Genomic DNA, 24,998 nt, shown 5'->3' on the forward strand with positions numbered 1-24,998 from the left:
GGCCCCTGGTTTCCCGGGGCTTCCAAATGCCATGGGGGCCCCTACCAATTTCACAGCCGTGAAAAAAGTGTCACGGACCGTGAAATAAGCCCTTTCCCGTGAAATCTGAGCTCCCATTGCTCCTGGGAGCACCCCAGCCAGGGGGCTCCTAGATGCAAGTCCCTGCCAGGCTAGGGAGGGACAGGACTTGTCTTTTCCTTGCATGGCAGCTCTGGGCGGGGGAAATCAGACCCATTTTCGGGTACCTATTGTGTTGGGAACCCCACGGTTACAACACCTGAAAACGTGAAATTGACCAATTTTAAAACCCTCTGGCTGTGAAATTTATCAAAATGGACTGCGAATTTTGTGGGGTCCCACCTATAACTGTCCATGTGAGCCACCTCTTTGTTACAGTGAGGGATCTGTGATTATTGTTCTGTTGGTGTGGAGGATAGAAAAGGAACAAGCAGGCACACGTGCTGGATCCTTCCATAAGGTTAGAGTGGGTCCTTACCTTGATAGGGATGTCGCTTTAGTGTTCATGCTGTTTGAACAGTATGTATACTGTTCAAAGCCAAGCCTTCAGGCTGAAGAGGTGAAGTCTGGCAAACACGACACCATGTGACCCAAGAGTACAAGGGACATCCAGACCGATGTTGAGGGTTATACAAAATCTGATCCATCAGTCTGCCTAAGGCTTGGAATCTTGTCCATAGGCAGATAAATCTTTGCCCTTATTATGTCGGTCACTCCTGTGAAGTCTATAATCTGGCTCAACTAGAGTGGACTTCTCTATATTCAGAGAGACTCAGGGATGCTAGGAGATGAAGCAGCAATGAGACTGATGCTAGGACTTCTGGACATGTCTTGCCTATGAGAAGCCAATCATCCTGATACAGGAAGACAATGTAACCATCCCATCAGAGGTGTGCAGTTGCTACAGAAATTAACACTTTCACAAAAACTGGGTGCAAGGCCAAATAGGAGTACCCTGTATTGACAGTTGTTGTGGCCCACTACAAATCTGAAGTATTTTCTCTAGCAAGGGTGAGTATCAATGTGAAAGTAAGCTCTCAATACAGAAGATGCTATGAACCATGCATCTTTCTAGGGATGGCAAAATAGATGCCAATTTGACTATGCAGAACTTTATTTTGTGAATAAAGATAGTATTGTCACAAAATGAGGATGGGTCTCAACCCTCCTGTCTCTGAGGACTAGAAAAAATTTGGAGTAAAACCTTGTTCCTTGTTTTTGAAGGGGTACTCACTCTATTGCTCCCTTTTGTAGGAGGAATTCTATCTCCTGAAGGTAGATCTCTTTATAAGAGAGGTCTCTGAAGAGGGTCAGGACATGGAAATCGGATAGTATATGCGGAATGGATGATATCCAACATCCATTTGTCCATTATTACTCTCCATTTGTGGGAAATTGTGCTAGGAGTCCACCAAAGAGGATCTGGGAAGCTGGGTGATGATGGCAACAAACTGCTTCACAGCTTTCAAGTGCCAATCAAAAGCATCTTTTGGTCAGGAGGTAAAGTTCGGTGACTGCAGTAGAGGTGGATGTGGCAGTGTAACAGGACTTTTGTAACCTCCGCCATTTGCAAGGTGGCTCGTAAGAATGCTGGTAGGTAGAAGAAGGACTGCTGTAAAGGCCTTGGCTTATAGTTTTCTTTACGGTATTTCCTCTTCGGGGCTGGTGTATATACGTCCAGGGAATGGAGGGTTACCATAGAGTCCTTTAGCAAACGTAAAGACTCACCTGTCTTCTGATGGAAAAGAAGGCAACTTCTGAACAGCGTTCGGTATTTCCCTGGGGAGCGTCAAAGAGAACAGGCAAGATTCCCAGTGTATCACTATACCTGGCACCATGGATTTGAAGGCAGCTTCAACAGTCAACCACAGCTTGTAGCGAGGTTCTTGCCACCAATCTGCCTTCACTGATGAAGGCTCGAAATTGGGCCCTATCCTCTTCTCTTTGCGAACAGGGGCCGTTAACAGGGAGTTTTGAGAGGGAGTTCTCTAGGTGAAGGAGGAGCAAATATAGGACCCTTGGGGTAAGTCGCTGTCTATAGTGTGTCTTTGGGGGTTACTTGCTGTGTACTGAGCTTGTGTCTGTCTGTAGGACCGTGTGCTGTGGCCGGCAGTTGGAAGCTGTGAGCTTCTAAACATAGATAGCTGGGTTTGTGATGACGGGAAGAACCGTATGGTGACTTGCCTGCCTGGTGCAAAGGTTGCGGATCTCTCGAGGCATCTAGACAGACTTACGTGTAGTGCTGGGGAGGAGCCGGTGGTCTTGGTATATGTAGGTACCAATGACGTAGGGAAGGGTAGGAGAGATGTCCTGGAGGCCAAATTTAGGCTGCTAGGAAAGAGACCGAAATCCAGGACCCTTAAGGTGGCACTCTCAGAAATGCTACCAGTTCCACGTGCAGGGCTTCAGAGTCTCAATGGATGGATGAGATGGTGTAGAGAGGCGGGGTTTAGATTTATTATGAACTGGAGAAACTTTTGGGATAGGGGGAGCCTATACAGGAAGGATGGGCTCCACCTGAACCAAAATGGATCCAGACTGCTGGCACTTCACATTACAAAGGTTGCAGAGCAGTTTTTAAACTAAGAGATGGGGGAAAGCCGATTGCTGCAGAGCCACACGTGGATCGGACAGAGACTTCTCTTAGAGGAGAGTCTATTGATAGAGATTCTTTAGGGTTTAGTCAGGAGGAGGGGATAAAAGAGGATAAAGTATGGGCCAGGTCAGACGAGAAACATTCACATAAAGAATCTGACACATCTGAAAAGGGCAGACAAACAGTGACAAGATTTTGAAGTGCTTGTACACAAATGCTAGAAAATCTAAATAATAAGATGGGTGAACTAGAGTGCCTTGTGTTAAAGGAGGATATTGATATAATAGGCATCACAGAAACCTGGTGGAGTGAGGACAATCAGTGGGACACAATCATTCTGGGGTACAAAATATATCGGAAGGACAGAACAGGTCGTGCGGCGGGGGCGGAAGTGGCACTATATGTGAAAGAAAATGTAGAATCAAATGAAATAAAAATCTTAAATGAATCGACATGTTCCATAGAATCTCTATGGATAGTAATTCCATGCTCTAATAAGAATATAACAGTAAGGATCTATTATCGACCACCTGACCAGGACAGTGAGAGTGACGATTAAATCGTAAGGGAGATTAGAGAGGTTATCAAAGTAAAAAACTCAATAATAGTGGGGGATTTCAATTATCCCCATATTGACTGGGTACGTGTCACCTCAGGACAAAATGCAGAGACAAAATTTCTTGATACTTTAAATGACTGATTCTTGGAGCAGCTGGTACAGGAACCCACAAGGGGAGAGGCAACTCTCGATCTAGTCCTGAGTGGACCACAGGATCTGATCCAAGAGGCAACTATAACAGGACCGCTTGGAAATAGTGACCATAACAACAACATTTAACATTCCTGTGGTGGAAAGAACACCTCAACAGCCCAACACTGTGGCATTTAATTTCAGAAAGGGGAACTATGCAAAAAATGAGGAGGTTAAACAAACAGAAATTAAAAGGTACAGTGACTAGAGTGAAATCCCTGCAAGCTGCATGGACACTTTTCAAAGACACCATAATAGAGGCTCAACTTAAATGTATACCCCAAATTAAAAAAACACAGTAAAAATGCCACCGTGGCTTAACAATGTAAAAGAAGCAGTGACAGATAAAAAGTCATCTTTTAAAAAGTGGAAGTCAAATCCTAGTGAGGTAAATAGAAAGGAGCATAAACACTGCCAAATTAAATGTAGAAATGTAATAAGAAAAGCCAAAAAGGAATTTGAAGAACAGCTAGCCAAAAACTCAAGAGGTAATAACAAAATGTTTAAGTACATCAGAAGCAGGAAGCCTGCGAAACAACCATTGGGCCCCTAGACGATCGACATACAAAAGGAGCACTTAAAGACGATAAAGTCATCGCGGAGAAACTAAATGAATTCTTTGCTTCAGTCTTCATGGCTGAGGATGTTAAGGAGATTCCTTAGACGGCTTAAACCTGAGCCGTCTTTTGTAGGTGACAAATATGAGGAATTGTCACAGATTGAAGTGACACTAGAGGTGGTTTTGGAATTAACTGAGAAACTTAACAGTAACAAGTCACCGGGACCAGATGGCATTCACACAAGAGTTCTGAAAACTCAAATGTGAAATTGAGGAACTATTAACTATGGTTTGTAACCTGTCCTTTAAATCAGGTACTGTACTCAATGACTGGAAGACAGTTAATGTAACGCCAATATTTAAGAAGGGCTCTAGAAGTGATCCTGACAATTAAAGACCGGTAAGTCTAACGTCAGTACCGGGCAAATTAGTTGAAACAGTAAAGAATAAAATTGTCACACACATAGAAGAACATAAATTGTTGCGCAAAAGTCAACATGGTTTCTGTAAAGGCAGATCTGTCTTACCAATCTATTAGAGTTCTTTGAAGGGGTCAAACAAACATGTGGACAAGGGGGAATCCAGTGGACATAGTGTACTTAGATTTCCAGAAAGCCTTTGACAAGGTCCCTCACCAAAGGCTCTTAATTTACGTAAGTTGTCGTGGGATAAGAGGGAAGATCCTTTCATGGACTGAGAACTGGTTAAAAGACAGGGAACAAAGGGAAGGAATAAATGGTTAATTTTCAGAATGGAGAGGGGTAACTAGTGGTGTTCCCCAAGGGCCAGTCCTAGGACCAATCCTATTCAACCTATTCATAAATGATCTGGAGAAAGGGGTAAATAGTGAGGTGGCAAAGTTTGAAGATGATACTAAACTGCTCAAGATAGTTAAGACCAAAGCAGACTGTGAAGAACTTCAAAAAGATCTCACAAAACTAAGTGATTGGGCAACAAAATGGCAAATGAAATTTAAAGTGGATAAATGTAAAGTAATGCACATTGGAAAAAATAACCCCAATTATACATACAATATGATGGGGGCTAATTTAGCTACAACTAATCAGGAGAAAGATCTTGGAGTCATTGTGGATAGTTCTCTGAAGACGTCCACACAGTGTGCAGCGGCAGTCAAAAAAGCAAACAGGATGTTAGGAATCATTAAAAAAGGGATAGAGAATAAGACGGAAAATATCTTATTGCCCTTATATAAATCTATGGTACTCCCACATCTTGAATACTGCGTATAGATGTGGTCCCCTCATCTCAAAAAAGATACACTGGCATTAGAAAAGGTTCAGAAAAGGGCCACTAAAATGATTAGGGGTTTGGAATGGGTCCCATATGAGGAGAGATTAAAGATGCTAGGACTTTTCAGCTTGGAAAAAGAGGAGATTAAGGGAGGATATGATAGAGGTATATAAAATCATGAGTGGTGTGGAGAAAGTGAATAAGGAAAAGTTATTTACTTGTTCCCATAATACAAGAACTAGGGGCCACCAAATGAAATTAATGGGTAGCAGGTTTAAAACAAATAAAAGCAAGTTCTTCACTCAGCACACAGTCAACCTGTGGCACTCCTTGCCTGAGGAGGTTGTGAAGGCTAGGACTATAACATGGTTTAAAAGAGAACTGTATAAATTCATGGAGGTTAAGTCCATTAATGCCTATTAGCCAGGATGGGTAAGGAATGGTGTCTCTCGCTTCTGTTTGTCAGAGGGTGGAGATGGACGACAGGAGAGAGAGATCACTAGATCATTACCTATTTGGTTCACTCCCTCTGAAGCACCTGGTATTGGCCACTGTTGGTAGACAGGATAGTGGGCTGGATGGACCTTTGACTATACTGGGTCAGACCATTCTTATGTTCTTTAAAGTCCACGAACTTAGAATAGTTTTTAAAAAAATCATTTTGCCAGGAGGGCCTGGGAATTGGAGATTCTCAGTTGAAGGCTGGAAGTAAATACCTTTCACGCTCATGAGATCTAAATGCTTAGCCTCCTAGACAACGGGGGGTGGCCCTTGGATGTTGCTATTTGGATATTTCTGTCGCTGCTTGGATGACTAGGGAGTTCAGCGTAAGGTGGGACAACAACTCTGCTCCTTTAACCAGGACAAAGTACCACTTTTCCAACCTCTTATGGATAGAGGCACAAGTGGCTGGTGTGTACTCTGCAGTTCTTGCCAGTTCCAATATGACTTCATGATCAGGATTGCTATTCCGCGCCACTAAACCCTGTAGTCTGTAGGATGTCCAAAAGCTTGTGTTGCGAGTCCTGGACCTCTTCTAAGGCGACTTGGAAGCTTTTTTGCTACTCTTCCAAGGAGCTCTTGGAACAGTTTATGGTCATCTGGAGGAGACAGTGAGACTGGTGCAATCACCTCACTGGAAAAGAAAGAAGAAATATCTGTTGATACCAGTGGTTTCAGTTCATCTTCCTCTCCTCCATAGGCTTAGAAACTCCAGTTGATCTCTGGGAGGAGGTTTGATGAGATTCCTTTTCCATATGGGATCACAGACTGCTTGTGGTGCATACAGGTCCCAAGGCCCCCAGTAAGGCCATCGTGAGGGGTTAAAAGTAGGTTGTGATAGTCCCTCAGGAACTGGGTACAATCTTTCCCACGACCAGGGGAGGTCACCACTTTGATGGACAAGGCTGGAAGTAAGAGGTTCACAATGTTCTACCCAGACTAAATTCTCTCAGTGGAAGGGGAAGAAGATTCCACTGAAATATCTGACTGTCCGAAAGATAAAAAGGATGGGTCCAGTTCTATCAGCAGTCAGTCAGTACTGGTATTGGGAAGCTGTAGCTAGCGAATGGAATGGGCGATGAGTTTCCTCTAAGGTGTCAATCTCCCTGGTGAGGGTCAGTCCCAACAACAGGGTAGATTGTGGGTCTGGAAGGATGACTCAGACGATTAGGGTTGGAAGAGACCTCAGGAGGTCATCTAGTCCAACCCCCCGCTCTGGTGTGATGTAGGAGCCTTAGATGGCTTATTTTCATTGCCCTCAACTACCAGTGTAAAGGTAGTTGGTGGGTCCCTCTGGGCTGTGGGAGTAGAACCTCTGACCACGTCTGTATTGTCAGTACAGACAGTTCACAGTCTTTTGGCTATCAGTGCTTTGTTTTAGTCAGTACAGAGATTGGTGGTGATGACACAGGAGAAGTGCTGAAGGAGCCTTGCTCTTTTGGGCCTTTTGATCACAGTTAGAAGACTTAGGAGGACCCAAGTCCTTGTGTCCTGGGCACAAAGACTCACCTAATGTAGGCAGGATTGGGGAGGGATCCCTTCTCTTAGAAGATCTAGGAGGGGACTTACTCTGATGTTTATGAATGCCTAGCGATACCCATTCCTGATTCAGGCAGAGTTAGGAGGCACCCTCCTCAATGTCTCAGGCCAATTTACCAGGGGGAGAGAGGGGAGTCTCCCCAGCCTGAAACTGACTGAGGCCTCGTGGCACACTCCATTAGGTGCCTTCAAAGCCAGAGTTCTTCAACCTGATGCGTTCAGATGGGAAAGAAGCAGAACATATTTCACTTAGTGGAGATGAGCTTCTCTGAGGAAAAATGGTCATCACTGACCGAAAAGGAGCGGGGGCAGGAGACAATTCTTAAAGCCCAGGAGCCGAGGCATAAATCGAAGTCCTGCTCCAAGAGGCTGGAGGATTCTCCAAGGTGAGGATTCTAACTAAGAGTATAAAGCAGGGGGTCACGAGGTTATTACATGGGGGGTCATAAGCAGTCAGCCTCCACCGCAAACCCCACTTTGCATCCAGCATTTATAATGGTGTTAAATATATAAAAAAGTGTTTTTAATTTGGGGGGGGGGGGGTGTCGCACTCAGAGGCTTGCTATGTGAAAGGGGTCACCAGTACAAAAGTTTTTAGAACTACTGGTATAAAGTTTTTAAATATTTACAGGAAAGAATGTTGAATAGGATCAGTTCTAGACACCAGAGGATTCTGACTCAGGTCATGCAGTGGTAAGAAAGTACTAGAGAGCCATCAGTGTGCACTGCCCTTTACACCCTTGATATGGAACACAAGGGGGATCAACTACACAGGTATGGACCAACTGACACTACTTCCTAGTAATCTCCCGTCTCAGGTGCTTACCCATGGTGGAATACACAAGGACCAGCACTCAAATAACCTTCACTAAAAGGTACTGTAGTAAGAGCACATTCTTCTCAGTGGAAAGTTTAAAAAAAGCTCAATATTTAGCCCCTTCTTCATGCACTGTCCCCACAGAGACTCATACAGAAAACACCAGCTGGAGCCGGGGGGAAAAAACAGCTGCCGCTAGGTAGCAACCTGGATGTCAGTTGCCTGGTAGCACTACAGGCCGGGGTTCTAGAGCCTTACAGATACTTTGAAAACTAGTGTTCAAGATGCTGGCCAACCTTTAAAGGAACAAAATAGAAAGTATTAACATGGCCCCTAGAAGAAGTTTCCCTACTTCACCAGAAGCCCTTCAGAAGTTATTAAAAATTTGTAAAATCCTTTAATACTACAAGATGATTTGTAGTGATTAAAAACAGTAAAAAATTGCTCACCATTATTTGTCTCTGCTGCTTGCTTATGGGCTGCAAAAGTTGAATGAGAACCAGGTGGAGACAAGTTACATTCCTAGAATCCTCAAAACTATCAAAATTGTGGCCTTCTACAGCAAACTCATGCTATTTAGGAGATTTTTCAGCTATTTCCCAAGGCTGAAAACATAATTCTCTGAATTGGCAGGACCTTTGGCACCTGACAGCAAAACCATACTGGCATGAGGACAGGACCAGAAACCCAGAGAGGGAACAGCCAGGAACATAAGAAGGGCTATAATGATTAGGGGTATGGAACGGCTTCCGTAGGAGGAGAGATTAACAACACTGGACCTTTTCAGCTTGGAAAAGAGACAAAACTAAGAGGGGATATGATAGAGGTCTATAAAATCATGACTGGTGTGGAGAAAGTAAATAAGGAAGTGTTATTTACTTCTTCTCATAACACAAGAACTAGGGGGCACCAAATTAAATTAATAGATAGCAGGTTTAAAAAAACCAAAAAAACAAAAAGGAAGTATTTCTTCACACAACACACAGTCAACCTGTGGAACTCTTTGCCAGGGGATGTTGTGAAGGCCAAAACTATAACAGCGTTCAAAAAAATAACTAGATAAATTCATGGAGGATAGATCCATCAATGGCTATTAGCCAGGATGAGCAGGGATAGTGTCCCTAGCCTCTGTTTGCCAGAAGCTGGGAATGGGTGACAAGGAATGGATCACGATGATTACCTGTTCATTCTCTTTGGGGTACCTGGCACTGGCCACTGTCGGAAGACAGGATACTGGTCTAGATGGACCTTTGGTCTGACCTAGTATAGCCGTTCTTATGTTCTATAAAGGACCTGACCTGCTGGGATAGAGGAGGAAGAGCCAGGAGCATCGGGATTTTCTTAGGGAAAGTGCCCTCGGCCAGGAGCAGAGACTGTTTGACCATTTTTTGGAGGAGGAAAGACATAATAGAGAACAGGAGCATTCCTTAATGAATCCATTAGAAAGGATGGTGGCTGACAGAATGCAGTGCCCGCCTGCCTCCTCATACTCCTCTGCCTCCAGCTGCTGCTGTGGAGTGTGTGCATCCTCTCCTAGAAACCCCTCCAGCTGGACAATACTGGGGCTTCTGGAATTCACAAACAGCAGTCTTTATCAGACCCTGAAACCCCTCAGAGGACATGTACCTGCATTTCCTCAAGAGACATTTACAACCAGTATCCATCCCCATCTGAGGAGTGGAGGAAGGGGACAAGGCCAAAGGAAATAACCTGTGGGTAGTGTTCATTATGCACAAGTTATTTTTACAAAATAGCTATGTTTAGCACACTATATTACATCAATATTTTTCTAATAATTTTACTTCTGCAGTTTTGTTAGTGGTTTATACATGGTCCCTATTTACTGTTATTTAAACGTTTTCCTGTGACAAAAGAGAACCATCTTTTATCTCTTAGTGTTAATAAAGTTTATAAATTTGTTTAAGTATTTCCCCACTCTGCTATGTATGGCCACCTTCCTTTTTGTTTGAGTCCCACATATAAAACAGTAAAGGACAGAACTGATGTCTTTCTCTGTTTACATGTTTGACCACGCAGGCAAAAAACCCATACATATATATATGCACACACACCATACGCATACAGGCAATCAGGCAATGTCTGCCAGTTCTCCATAACAAAACTACTCTGTTTGAATCCTTGCATGAATCCTTGCACATGTCAGCTACCTAATTTTGGATCCAACCCTTAAACTGTTTGCAGTAGCAGATTTAGTAGATGCACATCTATGATAAATTTCACAATATGAAAACACTGAGCTTTGAAACCCTGTATGCATTTTGTGGCATTGTTACAAACATGGTCATTTTTGGGAGAAGACAAAAACCTCTTTCTGGTGACAGTGTATACCTTTAAAAATGCAGTTTTTCCTCCAGGTTTTCAGTTGTTCTGAAGGTAGAAATGCAAAGGCAAATTGTTATGGTCTGGGGGTAACCATAATTAGGTATTTCCGTTATTTTCTATTACTATGGTTGCTTTAACAGCCATTTCCAAGCTGAAGTTGGGGGGGGGGGGGCGGGGGGACAGACTTTTCTAAAATCTCTCTTTTCCCCCTAAAAAAAGGAATAGGTAAAATTTATATTTACAACATTAAGGGGTCACTGCCAACTTTAAATTTAGTCAGTTTAAATTCATGTTAAGTTTCCTTCCGCCACAGAGTTCTCCTTCTGAAATGTCTATGGTTATACAAATTTTTTTTTTTTTGTAATTTATATATTTTTGCATTAAGAAAAATATTCATCCGCTGCTGTCAAAAGACCTACACAACCAGAATGACTATACAACAGTGAAACTGTCTATACACAAAGTACTATTCAAAAGCAAAAAGTTAATAATTTGAAAAAGAGGAAAGTAGCTCTCCATACCCACCTTCCAGGACACCCTACATTAATGAAATTTTTTCCCTGAGAATTCCCTTAAGTTAACAGTTCCCAAATACTGGTCCATGTGCCACTCACTGATGGGCCACTGAGCAATGCTTGGTAGTGGTATATAGCAAAATAATTGGTCACAAGTACCAACTCTCCTTTTTTCTGCCTGCTCAAGTACATTAAAAAAACAGTTGTTGTAATCCCACTGTACCTGAGCTATTAGCCAAAAATTCAGGGTCTTGCAGTTTATTCCAGTCAAGGGCAGAAACTGGGGGATAGAGTCAGGTGTTTCTCTGATGCAATTCTGATTATTTATCAGATCCTGTTTCCCTGAACACAGCAAAAATCAAACAAGAGAGTGTCTTTGCTCACAGTTCCAAGACCTTTTTTCAGTCACCATTTAAACCAAAACGTGTCTCAGCATCATATTCCCAGTGTTTGTTCTGAGTGCATCCTTGGCTTTTACTGCTCCCAGCTCTATGCCTGTTTGTCATATTTTCTGTCTCTCATACGCACCTCTACTCAAACAATAGCCAGTGAAACCCCTCTACTCACATATGCCTGTGTTTTGGACAGTGACATTTGCTTGTGTTTTGGGTGGAGGCTTGTATTGTTTCAGCTTTCTAATTCCATGTAAGAGGCTATTAAGCTTCTCTATCTTGGGCCTGATCTACACGTAAAACTTAAGTCAACCTAGCTCAGTGGTTTACAACCTGTGGTCCGCAAACCCCTGGGGGTCCACAGTCTATGTCTAAGGGGTCCGCGATATGTTGTCATTACCGTAGAACAGTTGTTTTCAATCTGTGATCCACGGAACCCTGAGGATCCGCAAACTGTCTAAGATTTCCAAAGGGATCTGCATCTCCATTTGAAAGTTTTTAGGGGTCTGCAAATAAAAAAACGGTTGAAAACCACTGACCTACCTACATCACTCAGGGCTGTGAGAAATTTTGCACCCTGAGCACCATCAACCTAACCCCCCCACCCTCGTGTAAATTTAGCTAGGTTGATGGAAGGATTGTTTTGTCAACTTAACTACTGCCTTCTCAAGAGAGATGGATTACCTATATCAATAGAAAAACCTGTCGACATAGGAAGCATCTACACTTTGGCATTACAAACGCACAGCTATAGCACTGTAGCAGCTGCAGCTCAGACATCCACTTCCCTTAATTTAAGGGTAGTGGTTATGTCCAATCCATAACACCCTGGTTCTCAACTTTGCCCATCATCACAGAGCCTAAAATGGTGACAACTCTAAACAATCCATCCCAGACAGAAAAATTAATTTAACAAATTACAAATGATGCAATCTTAACTATTCACATGTTTACAGAGTAAATGTCAGGATATTTTCCCATCACCAATCCAAAAAGGTTTTCCTCCCGTCCAAATCTCTTTGGAATTTTCTGCTTCCTGATTTCCTTCCAGCCACCCCAAGTCCTTTGAGTTCTTGAGTCAATACTGTCACCAATCCATAAGTACTAGCATCTATATCCAATATGAAGAGACATTTTGAAACAAGGGTAGGCTAAAACAAGAGCAATCACAGGAGCCTTTTTGAATTCTGAAAATGCTAAATTACACACTGCTGACCACTGAAATGGTTTCCCCTTTTTCACACAACCTATGCAACAATCGTGCAATATTGGCAAATCCACGTTCTTCCACAGGAACGGAGCTCTACAAAATTTTATGTATCTGAGAGCGTCTGGAGAGTTGGCCAGTTCTATGCAGCCCCAATTTTTTTTGGTTGTCATTGGAAATTCCCCTGCTCACTGAAGTTACTTTGGGCACAGAATCAATCTTTGAAACAACTCCTTTCTTTAGGTTCAGTTTCAGAAAGACTATTTGTTGTTAAAGAAAAGTTGGCACATGTGACTCCATTTTGGTTTGGGGCCCACCATTGTCTAAAAGCAAGCACAGCACGCACCGGGAGGAGTGTTCCTTAGATACTGCATTCCTGTGAAAATCCTCCTCCTTGTCTCCAGCCTGCCTTGACTCCCGGTATCTGTTCTTTGTCAGTCCCTAAACTCCCTATCTCCTGGCCTTTGATGTGAGGCCTCCCATCCTGATAATAAAAGTTACTGATGCATCGCTTTAGGACCATGTTGTGTAATTAACATACTAGTTTAGCACGAGGAATGCACCAAGCAGGGTAAGGTGGTAGATAAGAAAAGGGTTTGTTTATTGGCTAAGGTTTCCGATGCACGAGGGCAACATGCTTTGCTAAGAGGTATATAACCTTTGTATAATCTGTATTCGGGGTCCCCTCCTGGCTAGCAGGGGGGGCACCATGCTCGAGCGTAATAAACTTGGTGTTTTTTGGGAACTCTGCAGTTGTGGACTTTGTTTATGTGCCTCAGCCTAGATTCGAGCTGTGCATGTCCTACCAGGTGTAATTTGTAGCATTTGTGTGCGTGTCCTACCAGGTGTAATTCGTAGCATTGTAAAGGTATCACTTCTCATTCAAAAGTTTTAGCATGCACCAGGATCTCATCTACATAAAACAAACAAGGCATGAAGAGGCATGCCATGTAATACCCTTTCTACTATTCTCTCAAATGTGACAGTGGCATTGTACAAGCTAGAAGCCACCACTTTAAATTGCTAGATGCCTTGTCCTTCTGTGAAAGCAGCCTTTTCCCTAGCAAGTTGAGTTACTTGCCAATATCCTTTTCTAAAACCCAGTATGGAAAACCAGAAACCTGCTACAGCATCCAGGGTATCATCCATTCATGGTAATGGATACGAGTCCTTTAAAGTCACTTCATTTAGTTTTCAGTAGTTCACACAAAATCTGGTGCTACATTTTTCTTAATCATAACTGTGGATGAAATCCAAGGACTGGTTGAAGGTATCAGGAAGGCATATAACTGAACATTTCATCAATGGCCTATAAGGCCTCTTCCTTCTTTGCTACTGATAAACTATGAGGTGGCTGTTAAATAAACCGATACTGGAGGAAATCAATCTTCTGTTGGATAGTGCAGTACAACCTACATCTTTGTTGGATCAGAAGAAGAACTCCCAATTCCAAACCAGAAAGCCTCTTAGGCTGTTCTGTTGCTGCTCATTTAACCATATAGCACCCTGGATCTCAAAAACAGATTTCGACCATTCCCTATCTTTGCTTTGCTGGAAAGCTACTACAGCATGTAGCTGCCGTTCTGGTTTCCGCTCCTGAAGGCGGGATCACTTGTTCCTTGCAAAGCAATTTTTTTGCAAACCAGTTTTTTTCATCTAGACTACAACTTTTAAGGAATTTCCACAGACTGAAATTGTAATACACCTTTCCAGGTATTTATTATAATTAGCCATGATGAAATCCAAACACACTCATCCACTATTAGATCTGCTATCAAGACTTGCCTGAATTCCAGTGGTCCATTTTCCCACAGGTGTACATTCTTCAGTCACTGTTTCCATTTGAGACCAATTAGGTGATTCAGTTTTGGATCCCCAATTCGCTAGCCTTGTTAGCATGTCTGGTCTAATAACTTATGTTTGAACCAGTATCCTCTGCTCCCATGGATTTTATAGATCTTATTACACACTCAATAGCCAAAACGCAGTTATAGTTTAACCAGTCAGACCTAACCAAAAATTGTGGGGCGGATCCCTGTATTTCCAAGCTTTGCTCCTTCAACTTGGTGTTCCTCCTGTCCCAAACTGGGAGGTTTCACTAGGAAGTTGTGATACTCTCTCCTGGCTAGCCTTATATTTCTAACAATACTTTTTGTGGCCATTTTCCCCCCACATTACCAGCCTCCCTTAATTTTTGCATTATTGCAAATTTTTCTAGTTTTACAAACCAGATTTATCGCTTTTGTTTATTGTTCAAAAATGTTACAAACTAGATTAGAATCCCTTTTCCCATCATACATTTGACACAGAGCTATACTTGGGAGCTCACAGTGATCAGCGTCCTTCTTCACTACAGGCGGTGACCTCTTTTGGTGCACAAACCTCCATAGGTCCTCTGCCAATTCAGGTGGAGTGTCTAAGTTAAGTAAAGCAGACTGTTAAGAGTTACAAAGGGATCTCACAAAACTAGGGTGACTGGGCAATAAAATGGCAGATGAAATACAAGGCTGATAAATGCAAAGTAATCCCGATTATAGATCATATCATTGTCTGTAAATTAGCAGTTACCACTCAAGAGGAAGCTGCGTTGAAGATGATGAAAGGAACGTGTCTGAACATGCAGGATCTTCACGATGGTAAACTTTTATTTCATACTTCTTTCTTAAGGACTTAAGATCTTCCTTCTGAACTATTCTTGAATTCTCATGTTTGAGCAAAAATATAGTTGTTACTCTATGGTATTATCATTTTAGATGTAGTTGTGATAAAAAATAAATAGCTGAAATAGGCAGATCTTCCTTTTACAATTTCACCTTTAAAGTAGTACTGAGTGTCACTGAATGCAATGAGTAATACTAAATGAGCATTATGCTGGTAATAATTAAATAACTGCATTCACTTATTTTGCTTAAGAGAATCCATCCTCAACACACAGGATTCTGAAGACTATCCACTTTCAAGATCACCATCATTTTCTATAGTTCCAGAGTTATCTGCCAATGATAGTTTTCAGTCACATCATGTATGTCACATAGCCACGGTATATCACCTGTAGCGAAAAGGGGGGAAAAAAAACCTCCATCATCCAGAAACAACCATAGGTAAGTTTGTGATAAGAACCAGCAGATTACAAAGAGGTAATTGATGAAAAAATTGTCCAGTTTGTTCATGCAACAAATTCTCCTTTCCATAAGATTGCGAACCCACACTTCCTTAAAATGGTTCAGTCATTAAGACCAGGATACAGTCCACCCAACAGAGCAGATGTCGCAGGCAAATTGCTGGATAAACTGTATGAAAGAAATTGAGCAGTGTGCAAAAGGTCAAAAGGGTGAAATTGTTAACCTGAGTCTTGATGGGTGGAACAATGTCCACAATGATCCTGTTGTGTGTGCTTGTGTGACAACAGAAGGAAATGTCTTCCTTACAGAAACAACTGAAATGTTAGAAAATGTACACACAGCAGAATACTTACAAGAAGTAGCAGTAAAAGCTATAACAAACTGTGAAAAAAATTCAAAATGTCTAGTACGCAGCTTGGTCACAGACAATGCTGTAAATGTATCCAAGATGAGAAGAAATTTAGAAGAGTCCCAAGCTAACAACATATGGTTGCAGTGCTCATTTGCTGTACCTCCTAGCCAAAGACTTCAGTGTTCCAGAAATAAAGGCTAATGCTGAAATTGCAAAATACTTCCGTAACAACCACTTTGCAGCAGCTGCTCTGAAAAAAGTGCGAGGAACAAAGATAACTCTCCCACAAGATGTGCGATGGAACTCAGCAGTGGACTGTTTTGAGCACTATATCAAGAACTGACCAATCTGATGGCAGTTTGTGAACAAAATCGTGAAAAAATAGATGACAGTCACAGACAAAGTTCTCAACAATGGGCTTAAGAGAAATGTTGAACACACGCTGAGTACCCTGAAGCCTATTTCTGTAGCCTTGAACAAAATGCAGGGAAATAATTTCTTTAATGCTTGTAATTTAACTAAAAAGAAAAGGAGTACTTGTGGCACCTTAGAGACTAACCAGTTTATTTGAGCATGAGCTTTCGTGAGCTACAGCTCACTTCATCGGAGCTGTAGCTCACGAAAGCTCATGCTCAAATAAACTGGTTAGTCTCTAAGGTGCCACAAGTACTCCTTTTCTTTTTACGAATACAGACTAACACGGCTGTTACTCTGAAACCTGTAATTTAACTGTCATTGCATATTTCTCTTTTTAAGATCTCACTCCGTTCCTTCCAAATTTCAGGAGCATCAGCAATAAAACACCTAATGGGACAAGCACTATCTCCAGCTCATTTTCTTGCAAATATTCTCAATACTCAGTACCAGGGTCAAACCTTAACTGCTGAAGAGGAGGAGCTGGCTACGACATGGACATCCAGCAATCATCGCTCCATAATGCCAACTATAATAAACTTCAGAGCTAAGGATGAACCATTCAAAAAAATATATATATGTTTGCTGAAGAGGTTTTAAAGAAAGTCACACCAGTGAACTAGTGGAAGACACTTAAACTCTTGGATTCAGAGACTGTTGAAGTAATCATCTCACTTTTAAACAGCAATAGCTTCTTCTGCCGGTGTAGAAAGAATATTTTCTTCCTTTGGACTAATTCATTCCAAATTGAGAAGTCATTTGGGACCTGAAAAAGCAAGAAAGCTTGTTTTTCTTTTCCAGATTATGAACAAACAGGAAAATGAAGGTGAAGACAACTGAGTTATCTGCAGAAGCCAATATTTCAAATTTCTTATGTTGACCTAGCTGACATAGTGGATTTAATTTTTTTTTTAATATTTCATTTAACTATTTTAGTTAAACAATTTTAACAAAAAACAAAAATTCTAGAAAACTTGAATGTAACTAAATTCAAAAATTCATATGCTTGTTTTGTTAAAATATTATACGTTTGATGAAGAAAAATTCCTTAATACAGAACGTTGTTGTTTTAGTTAAATAAAACAATTTAAATGTCTGTCTGGTGATGTTTTCCTCCTAATACAGCATGGCAAGAAAAACCTCCAAATATTCATGATTAACCCGTTGAATTGGAGATAGTTCACATCCCAATGACTTCATAAATATCTGCTTCAATCACCTTTGGTAAATGATATAATCAAACAATCATACATTTTCTGATACAGATGTAAAACTAATCTGAAAAGTTTCCAAAATAAATCACTTAAAAATGTATAGTGTGTGCCTTCTAAAAATGACACCTACATCTATCTCTGAGTTGTGAAGAATATATATTAAGGTTATAACAACCAAGAACGCACTTTTATGCGGAAATCCATGATTAAATTGAATCTTCCTGACTAGTGATTTAAATCAAATCCACCCTTGCCTTGCATGTGTTTTTGTTTTGGGAAGTGACCCGTGCCTATGTTTTGGGAGGAGGCTTGCTATTATTTCAGCTTTTTGGTTCCATAAAGGAACTTAATGGCTTCTTACCATTATCTTAAATGAAGAGTGAGGATTATGCTCACCCCACAGCAATACATTAAATACTTTTCTGATGTTAATTTTTCATGTTAATTTCTGTAGTTGCCACCATGATGATTTCATGATCACTATAAATATTTGGTGTATGCAATCCGGTTAAGCGACAAAGACCTCCAGGAGGTTGAGTCATTCTGCACTCTGCAACAATGTGTCACGGTTTGTGGCTGCCCACATTGACATAGTGGACTACCTCTAAAATGCCACTGAAATTCTGCTTCAGCGCAAATTCCATGTTCAGTACAAAATCGGTTAAAAAGGCTCCATCATATTTGCAGTAAATCAAACCCAGGTTGACACCGAGTGGGGTCTGAGACAAGATAGTTATTCGTCACTTTCTCTGCAGATTCTGAAGCTCGCCACGTGCCCTCTACTGTAAATCCCTCACCCGGTAAACTTATCCATAATAGGCAACGTGAGGACAGATGACCACGTGGTGGATTAAACAAGTCTTTAACAGTAGATAGGGCACATCACACAATTTTGTTACGAGCTTAGCTACGCTTTCCTCTCTGCAAGCACTGGGAAGAGCAATATTGCAGAGAACCGGTAACCATGGTAGAGGAGTATATTTAAGTGTGCCTGAAATAATACGCATGGTGGAATTAAGCTGTATGTTGATCATTTTTGTGCAAGACAAGTGAGACCATTCTGGAGGGCAATATTCTACCACTGAATAACAGAGTGCTGAGGTTGAAGAGCATAATGTTTGGGCATTGGCATCCCATGTTGTTCCAGCTACTGAGAAGAAAGATGTCCATAAGACAATCTTGTTATTAAGATGTGGCCCACACGCTGAAAAAGCATGCCTTGGATTTTTTATTTTTAAGAATACCTGTAATGCTGATGGTCACTATGAATTTTAATGTGTGAGAGCTGGTGTGGACATTCAGTGTTGATGGACTGTTAAATTTGAGTTAAACAACCTCAGCAGAGGCATAGATTGACTTGGAGAAACTTTTATTATGTATTGCTGTTGCTTACAGCCAGATATCATTAAGCACCCTTGGCACTAGCCCTTTCGATGCCCTGGACTATTTAATCTCTGAAACACCTAGTCCAATTTCCCTCAAACTTCAGAGAAAAATTCTATCCTTGAGAGAGACCCTGCAAACAAGTTTTCAGGAAAAATGGTTAAACTTTAGCAAGGTCAGAGGACAGGGGGGAAAAGCTAGCCTTATAACGGAAAGGGAGTTTAAACCGTAAGTGTGTATAATAAATTAGTGTGTCTACAAAATATTATGTGGTTGTGCGATCAGGCTTCATTCTTGTGTCACCACAAGCCCCAGGCAAGAGAACCCAAACTCCAAAACAGAGCTTGATGGAACCTTTTCTCAAGAACAATGTGCAACCAAGGATCACAGTAGACAACCCAACCATTAGAGCGTCCCTAGTAGTGGCAGCTCCTATTATGCTGCTATCCTCGGCTCTGGAATATATAAGCGGTAGTGAGAAAGCAATCATATAAGATTCAGCGATGGAGGGAAACAGGATGAGAGCTGCAACACTTACAGCGCTCTTGAGCAGGCTGATACCATGGTCTACAATTTCACAAAAGTTCCTACTCCCCAGACTGCTAGCAGGCAGGGAAGCAGGTTGCCCAACAAAACAAAAAATCAAACAAGTGCTACACAATGACACCACCAGGTGCTGCACTATGATAGCAGTAACTAACCAGACTACTTGGTGAAAATCTTCCCCCATGTAGTGATTCTGAGATTCGGAAAGCTCAATGGGAAAACTTTGCACCAAGATGGATGTTAAAATAGGGGTGCAATATTGTATAAAACCTGTATAAAATTATGGCTGGGATGAGCTGAGAGCAGCATCACTTAAAGAGGTCACATCCTCCTCACCAGAAGAAGAAAAAAAAAAGCTGTTAGAATCTCAGCCCTCCAAAAACTCTGAAGAACGACAGATACAGTAACAAAACTATCCTTCCAGAAACTGGTCAGAGGAAACAGCCCTGAAACTCTTCCCCTCTTAAAAAGTATTCCCAGCAAAGGCTGGGTTTCTGCTTTTGGGAGATGTGCCTGTAGAGCAGATAATGCGCTATAGCAATCTTTCCTTAAGAGCGAGTTTACAATTCAAGCAACTTGAAACAGTCAAAGAACTTGTATATTAACTTATTGGACACAGTGCTCACGCAGCCCAGAACCTCGCTTAAAATCATGTCTTCAGCATTTGCTTTATAGATTCATAGATATTTAGGTCAGAAGGGACCATTATGATCATCTAGTCCGACCGCCTGCACAACACAGGCCACAGAATTTCACCCACCCACTCCTGCGAAAAACCTCTCACCTATGTCTGAGCTACTGAAGTCCTCAAATCGTGGTTTAAAGACTTCAAGGAGCAGAGAATTGGTTAGTCTCTAAGGTGCCATAAGTACTCCTTTTCTTTTTGCGAATACAGACTAACACGGCTGCTACTCTGAAACCTGTCATTATTAAATAGGTGTTCTCTAGTTAAGTACTTATAGACTGTAATAAAGTCACCCCTTGACCTTTGTTAATCTCAATAGATTGAGTTCCTTGAGTTTATCATGGTAAGATATCTTTTCTAATTCTCTAATCATTCTTGTGGCTCTCCACTGAACCCTCACCAATTTATCAACATCCTTCTTGAATTGTGGGCACCAGATCTGCACACAGTATTACAATAGTGGTTACACCAGTAGCAAATGCAGAGTTAAAATAACCTCTGTACTCCTATTTGAGATTCCACTATTTATGCACCCTAGGGTCAACATTAGATGAAAATGAAGTCCCAGTATAATGGTGTGGGCAAATGGATTGATTATCCACGATGACCCTCAAATCTTTTCCAGAATCTCAGCTTCCTAGAACAGAGCCCCCGGAATGCAAGTATTGCCTACATTCTTTGTTCCTAGATGTATATTATCATCCCTCACACTTTTTATAGGTGATATGACAGAAGAAATTCCCGGCCACCAAAGACTATGGCAACGGAGGTAGCTTTAACAGGTTCAAGAAGGATGTTCCACAGACAGCTTGGAAGAAGATAAATACTTATGAGAGGAGAGTAAAGGGTTATCAAGCCTGACATCACTGGCAACGGGGAGGGAGCAAGAAGAAAAATAAAGGGAAAACAAGTTGGATATACATAAGTGCTATGATATAGAGCACTGAAGGCAAAGATACTTGTCCCCAGATTTTGGTTTGATTTTTCACCTTATGGGCTGAGTTACTTAAGGCCTTCCAAAATGTGCTCTCAGTACCTGTGGACAAAAATTGGTCAAATCCAAATGCAAACATTAGAGATGCCTTTTGGGAGAAGTGTGTCTACAAATTCACTCAACTCTGTTAGACTGAACTTCAGAAGAAAACAAAAAAGAAAGTACATAAAGGTATTGCATGGTTTATGAATTCCTCAAGCTGAAAGCAGAATAAGTCTCCGATATTGCAGAATTAGAAACAATTCTGTTTCCCCAGATTGCGTCTAAAGCTTCCAAATGACAGGGATCTACTACATGCTGCCTATGCTAATAAACAAACCTGAATACCTTTCTAGCAAAAACAGCTATCATGTGTTTAACAAGGTTTTATGCACCCAGACACTAGGGGTGCAACCCACAAAGGTATTTAGGCACTTAAGTCCCACTTTTGGCTCCACTGCAATCCACAAAACTCACACCGAATCTCACAGGCACTTAAACTGACTCAATGACTAAGATTTCAGGGTAAAAGTTCCCTCAATGGCTAAGTTTCTGCCTCCGAGCATGCACGATGCTGCCTCGCTCTAGGCATCAGGACACCTACCTCCCACCTAAGTCCCAGAGCAAATCATGAATCAAAGGAAGACAGGTGTTTGGCTGCCTAACTTGCACACAGGGCCCGATCTGATAGGCAAACTTGAAGCACGCCTAACAAATTGGGTCCCATTCAAAAGCCGCCCAGAGGAAGTGATAATGGCAGTAGAAGTTGCTCACCTTAATACTTTCAGCTCAGTCATTAGAGCACTTGCCTAGGACACCCAGGTTTAATTCCCTCCTTCTATGCCCCCTGCTGGCAGGAGAGTGGGTTTGTGTGTGCGTGGGGGGGGGGGGGGGGGGGGTGAGAACCTGGATTTGTGCTGGAAATGGCCCAACTTGATTATCATACACATTGTAAGGAGAGTGATCACTTTAGATAAGCTATTGCCAGCAGGAGAGTGGGGTGGGGGGAGGTATTTTTTCATGCTTTGTGTGTATAAAAGATCTTCTACACTTTCCACAGTATGCATCCGATGAAGTGAGCTGTAGCTCACGAAAGCTTATGCTCAAATAAATTGGTTAGTCTCTAAGGTGCCACAAGTACTCCTTTTCTTTTTGCGAATACAGACTAACACGGCTGTTACTCTGAAACCTGTCAAGATGCTAAGTTACATTTAAGGCTACATATGATCTTTGGAAAACAGTAGCAGCAATGAAATTCCTCTCAGCTCTACAGAGCCTCATTGTATAAAACCACAAAGAAAGGCTGACTTAGAAAAAAAAAACCTTGCTGATCTAATCCACACAGAAAGAGTTTGGGTTAAACCTTCCCAGCTATTTCTGCCAGACCCAAATCCTGCAGAACTGAGCTAGCGCCTAACTACAGTGAAAGTGAAACACAGGCTGCAAACAAACTAAGAGAGCATGATACACGAAACACGCCCAATACTCCCAGCAACACTGGACGGGGTAGGCGCAAAATGCCCCTAACAAGGCGCTGCGCTAAACACCCCGGGCCGTTATCGAGGCAGGAGTACGAAGCAACATGGGGGAGGCGGGGTAGTTTGAACAACCTGAGGCATCACCCAGGGCCGCGGGAAGAACGGCCCAAGCCCACAAGGGGAAGGGGACAAAACGCCACGACTGATCCGCTGCCCCCCGCGCACCACATGGGCCCGGGGGGAGGAGACGAGACCAGGCCTCGCCGGGATCCCCCTGCCGTCGCCGCCCCGCTCGCTTAAGCCCCCCGTGTAGGCCCCGGGCTTCCCCAAAGCTTCCCCCGCCGGGTCTCACCGCCAGGTCCTGGGGCACCGCTCCGCTCATGGCCCGCACGGTGCCGCTCCGCCAAGCCCGAGAGGGCAGGGCAGGCCCCGGCTCCAGTCCCACCGCTTCACCCTCACCCGGACTGGACGCCAGGAGCAGCAGGAGCCGCTTCCCCACCGGGGAAGCCGCCGCATCCGCCATCCCCGCCGGGTAGGAGCCTCCGGAGCCGCCCCAACGGTCGCCGCCGCCGCCGCCCCAAGACACCAAGCGAGCGGCCGCCCCGCGCTGGGCCTCTGAGTCCGAACACCGCCCGCCCCGATCCCGGCATACACCGCGCTGGCACTAAACCCCCTTCCTCCTCTGATCCCAGCATGCACCGCATCAGCCAGATCCGCTCCCGGCATGCACCTCACCAGCCTCACTTGCCTCCCAATCCCGGCGTGCACCGCGGCACCGTCTCCTCCTGACTGGGACACTGAGCCTTTGGCCGCTCGATCCGCGCAGCCTGCCGGTGAGCCCAGCTTGCCCCGCGACCCACAGGACGGGCCTGGGCAGCGCAGGGGACTGGAACAGAACTAGATAAGTTCAGGGAGGGTGGGTCCATTCATGGCTAGTAGCCAGGCCGGGCAGGGATGGGGTCCCTAGCCTCTGTTTGCCAGAAGCTGGGAATGGGCGATAGGGGCTGGATCCCTGGGTGATTCCCTGTTCTGTTCGTTCCCTCTGGGGCACCTGCCACTGGCCACTGTCGGCAGACGGGACACGGGGCTGGATGGACCTTTGGTCTGACCCCGTCTGGCCGCTCTTATGGAAGCTCCTGCTGAGGCTAGGGACACGGCTTGGGGTGGTTGCTGCTGTTCGGAGTTTTCTGTCAGGCGAAGCAGTGAGGGCCGGGAAGTGCAGCCGTCATGCCAGAGTTCTCACTGGCAACCTGGGGCCTGGTCTGCGCTTGGCTGGCACAGCTGTGTCAGGGGGGTGAAAAAAGTCACACATCCTTACACACCCTAAGTGTGCTGGCAAAAGTCCAAGTGTAGACATAGTTATACCATCAAAAGAGTTGTTCTGGTGGCATCGCATACTTTGTTATAGGAACTACGGTAAGCAAAATAAGTCTTGCTAGTCTAAGGTGAATCTCCACTAGGAGCATTTGCTGTATGGTATAGTTTTACTGCCAAACACTTTCTAGTGTACACAAGGCCTAGGCTATGGCACGGAGAAAACTGTGGTGGCATTGATGGGTGATGTCTCTGGGGACATGAACAGATGGCAAACGTTTCTTTATGCTAGTTCTGTCAGCAGCAAACACCAGGAGTTGCCAACTGTTGCAATTTTAATCACAAGTCTTGCAGTTTTAGATGGGTTTGTTATGATCTCCAATTTCTACCACTCATACTCACAATTTTTGGCCTTAATCAAAATGCCCATTTTTCCCATCACTTCAACAGGATTGAAATTACAGGCTGACCTCAGTAAAGATGGCCACCATTTTTCTCTGATCTTTTAATGTTATATGGGAAAGTGAAGCCATCACTACCCATTGCTTCCAGTGAAACTGGAGACTGGCTGCCAACTTCCCTGAGAGTTCCATGGTCAAGAAATTGTGAAGATGGGAATGTGGGGTGTATGCAAGGGAACGTACAAGGCAGGAAGGAGATCAAGGGAGCATAGGGGAATGTGGGGATAGGAGATGTTAAAGAGCTGATAGTATGTGAGATGGAGGGGCACAGGGGAATGTTAGAGCAGGTAGTGGGAGAGGAGAATGTGATGAAACATTGGAGAGAAAATATGAGTGGGGCAGGAGACCTTGTAAAGCAAGGAGAGAGTCAGCATAGTGCAATAAGGGTGTATGTGTGTAGAAATAGTTTGGGATTAGAAGAGGGTGAATCCCCTTTCCGCAGAAGTCATCTGGAGGTCACATTTTTGAGTATACATTAATGTTGGATTTTAAATCTGAAACGGTCACACAGAAATTGGGGGTTGGCAGCTTTTCCCTAAAAATCTCAGAAATCAGAAGGCAAATTAA

General features: G+C 43.1%; 1 protein-coding gene across 6 annotated transcripts in view; it reads right to left on the bottom strand.

The window, feature by feature from the left end:
- Positions 1 to 23,368, bottom strand: part of KDM3B (lysine demethylase 3B) — a 131,579-nt gene extending 108,211 nt beyond the window's left edge. For 3 of the 6 annotated variants that reach the window (XM_043521426.1, XM_007064975.4, XM_037906126.2), the window contains exon 1: positions 23,009 to 23,368. In XM_043521426.1, coding sequence (XP_043377361.1) covers positions 23,009 to 23,179 — 171 coding nt within the window. In that variant the 5' untranslated portion in view covers positions 23,180 to 23,368. The remainder of the gene's footprint in view (positions 1 to 23,008) is intronic. The other 3 variants (XM_037906123.1, XM_037906124.1, XM_037906125.2) reach the window with 3 other exon arrangements.
- Positions 23,369 to 24,998: the final 1,630 nt, after the last annotated feature.

Source organism: Chelonia mydas, chromosome 8 (genome assembly GCF_015237465.2).
Source record: "Chelonia mydas isolate rCheMyd1 chromosome 8, rCheMyd1.pri.v2, whole genome shotgun sequence".
NCBI lineage: Eukaryota > Metazoa > Chordata > Testudines > Cheloniidae > Chelonia > Chelonia mydas.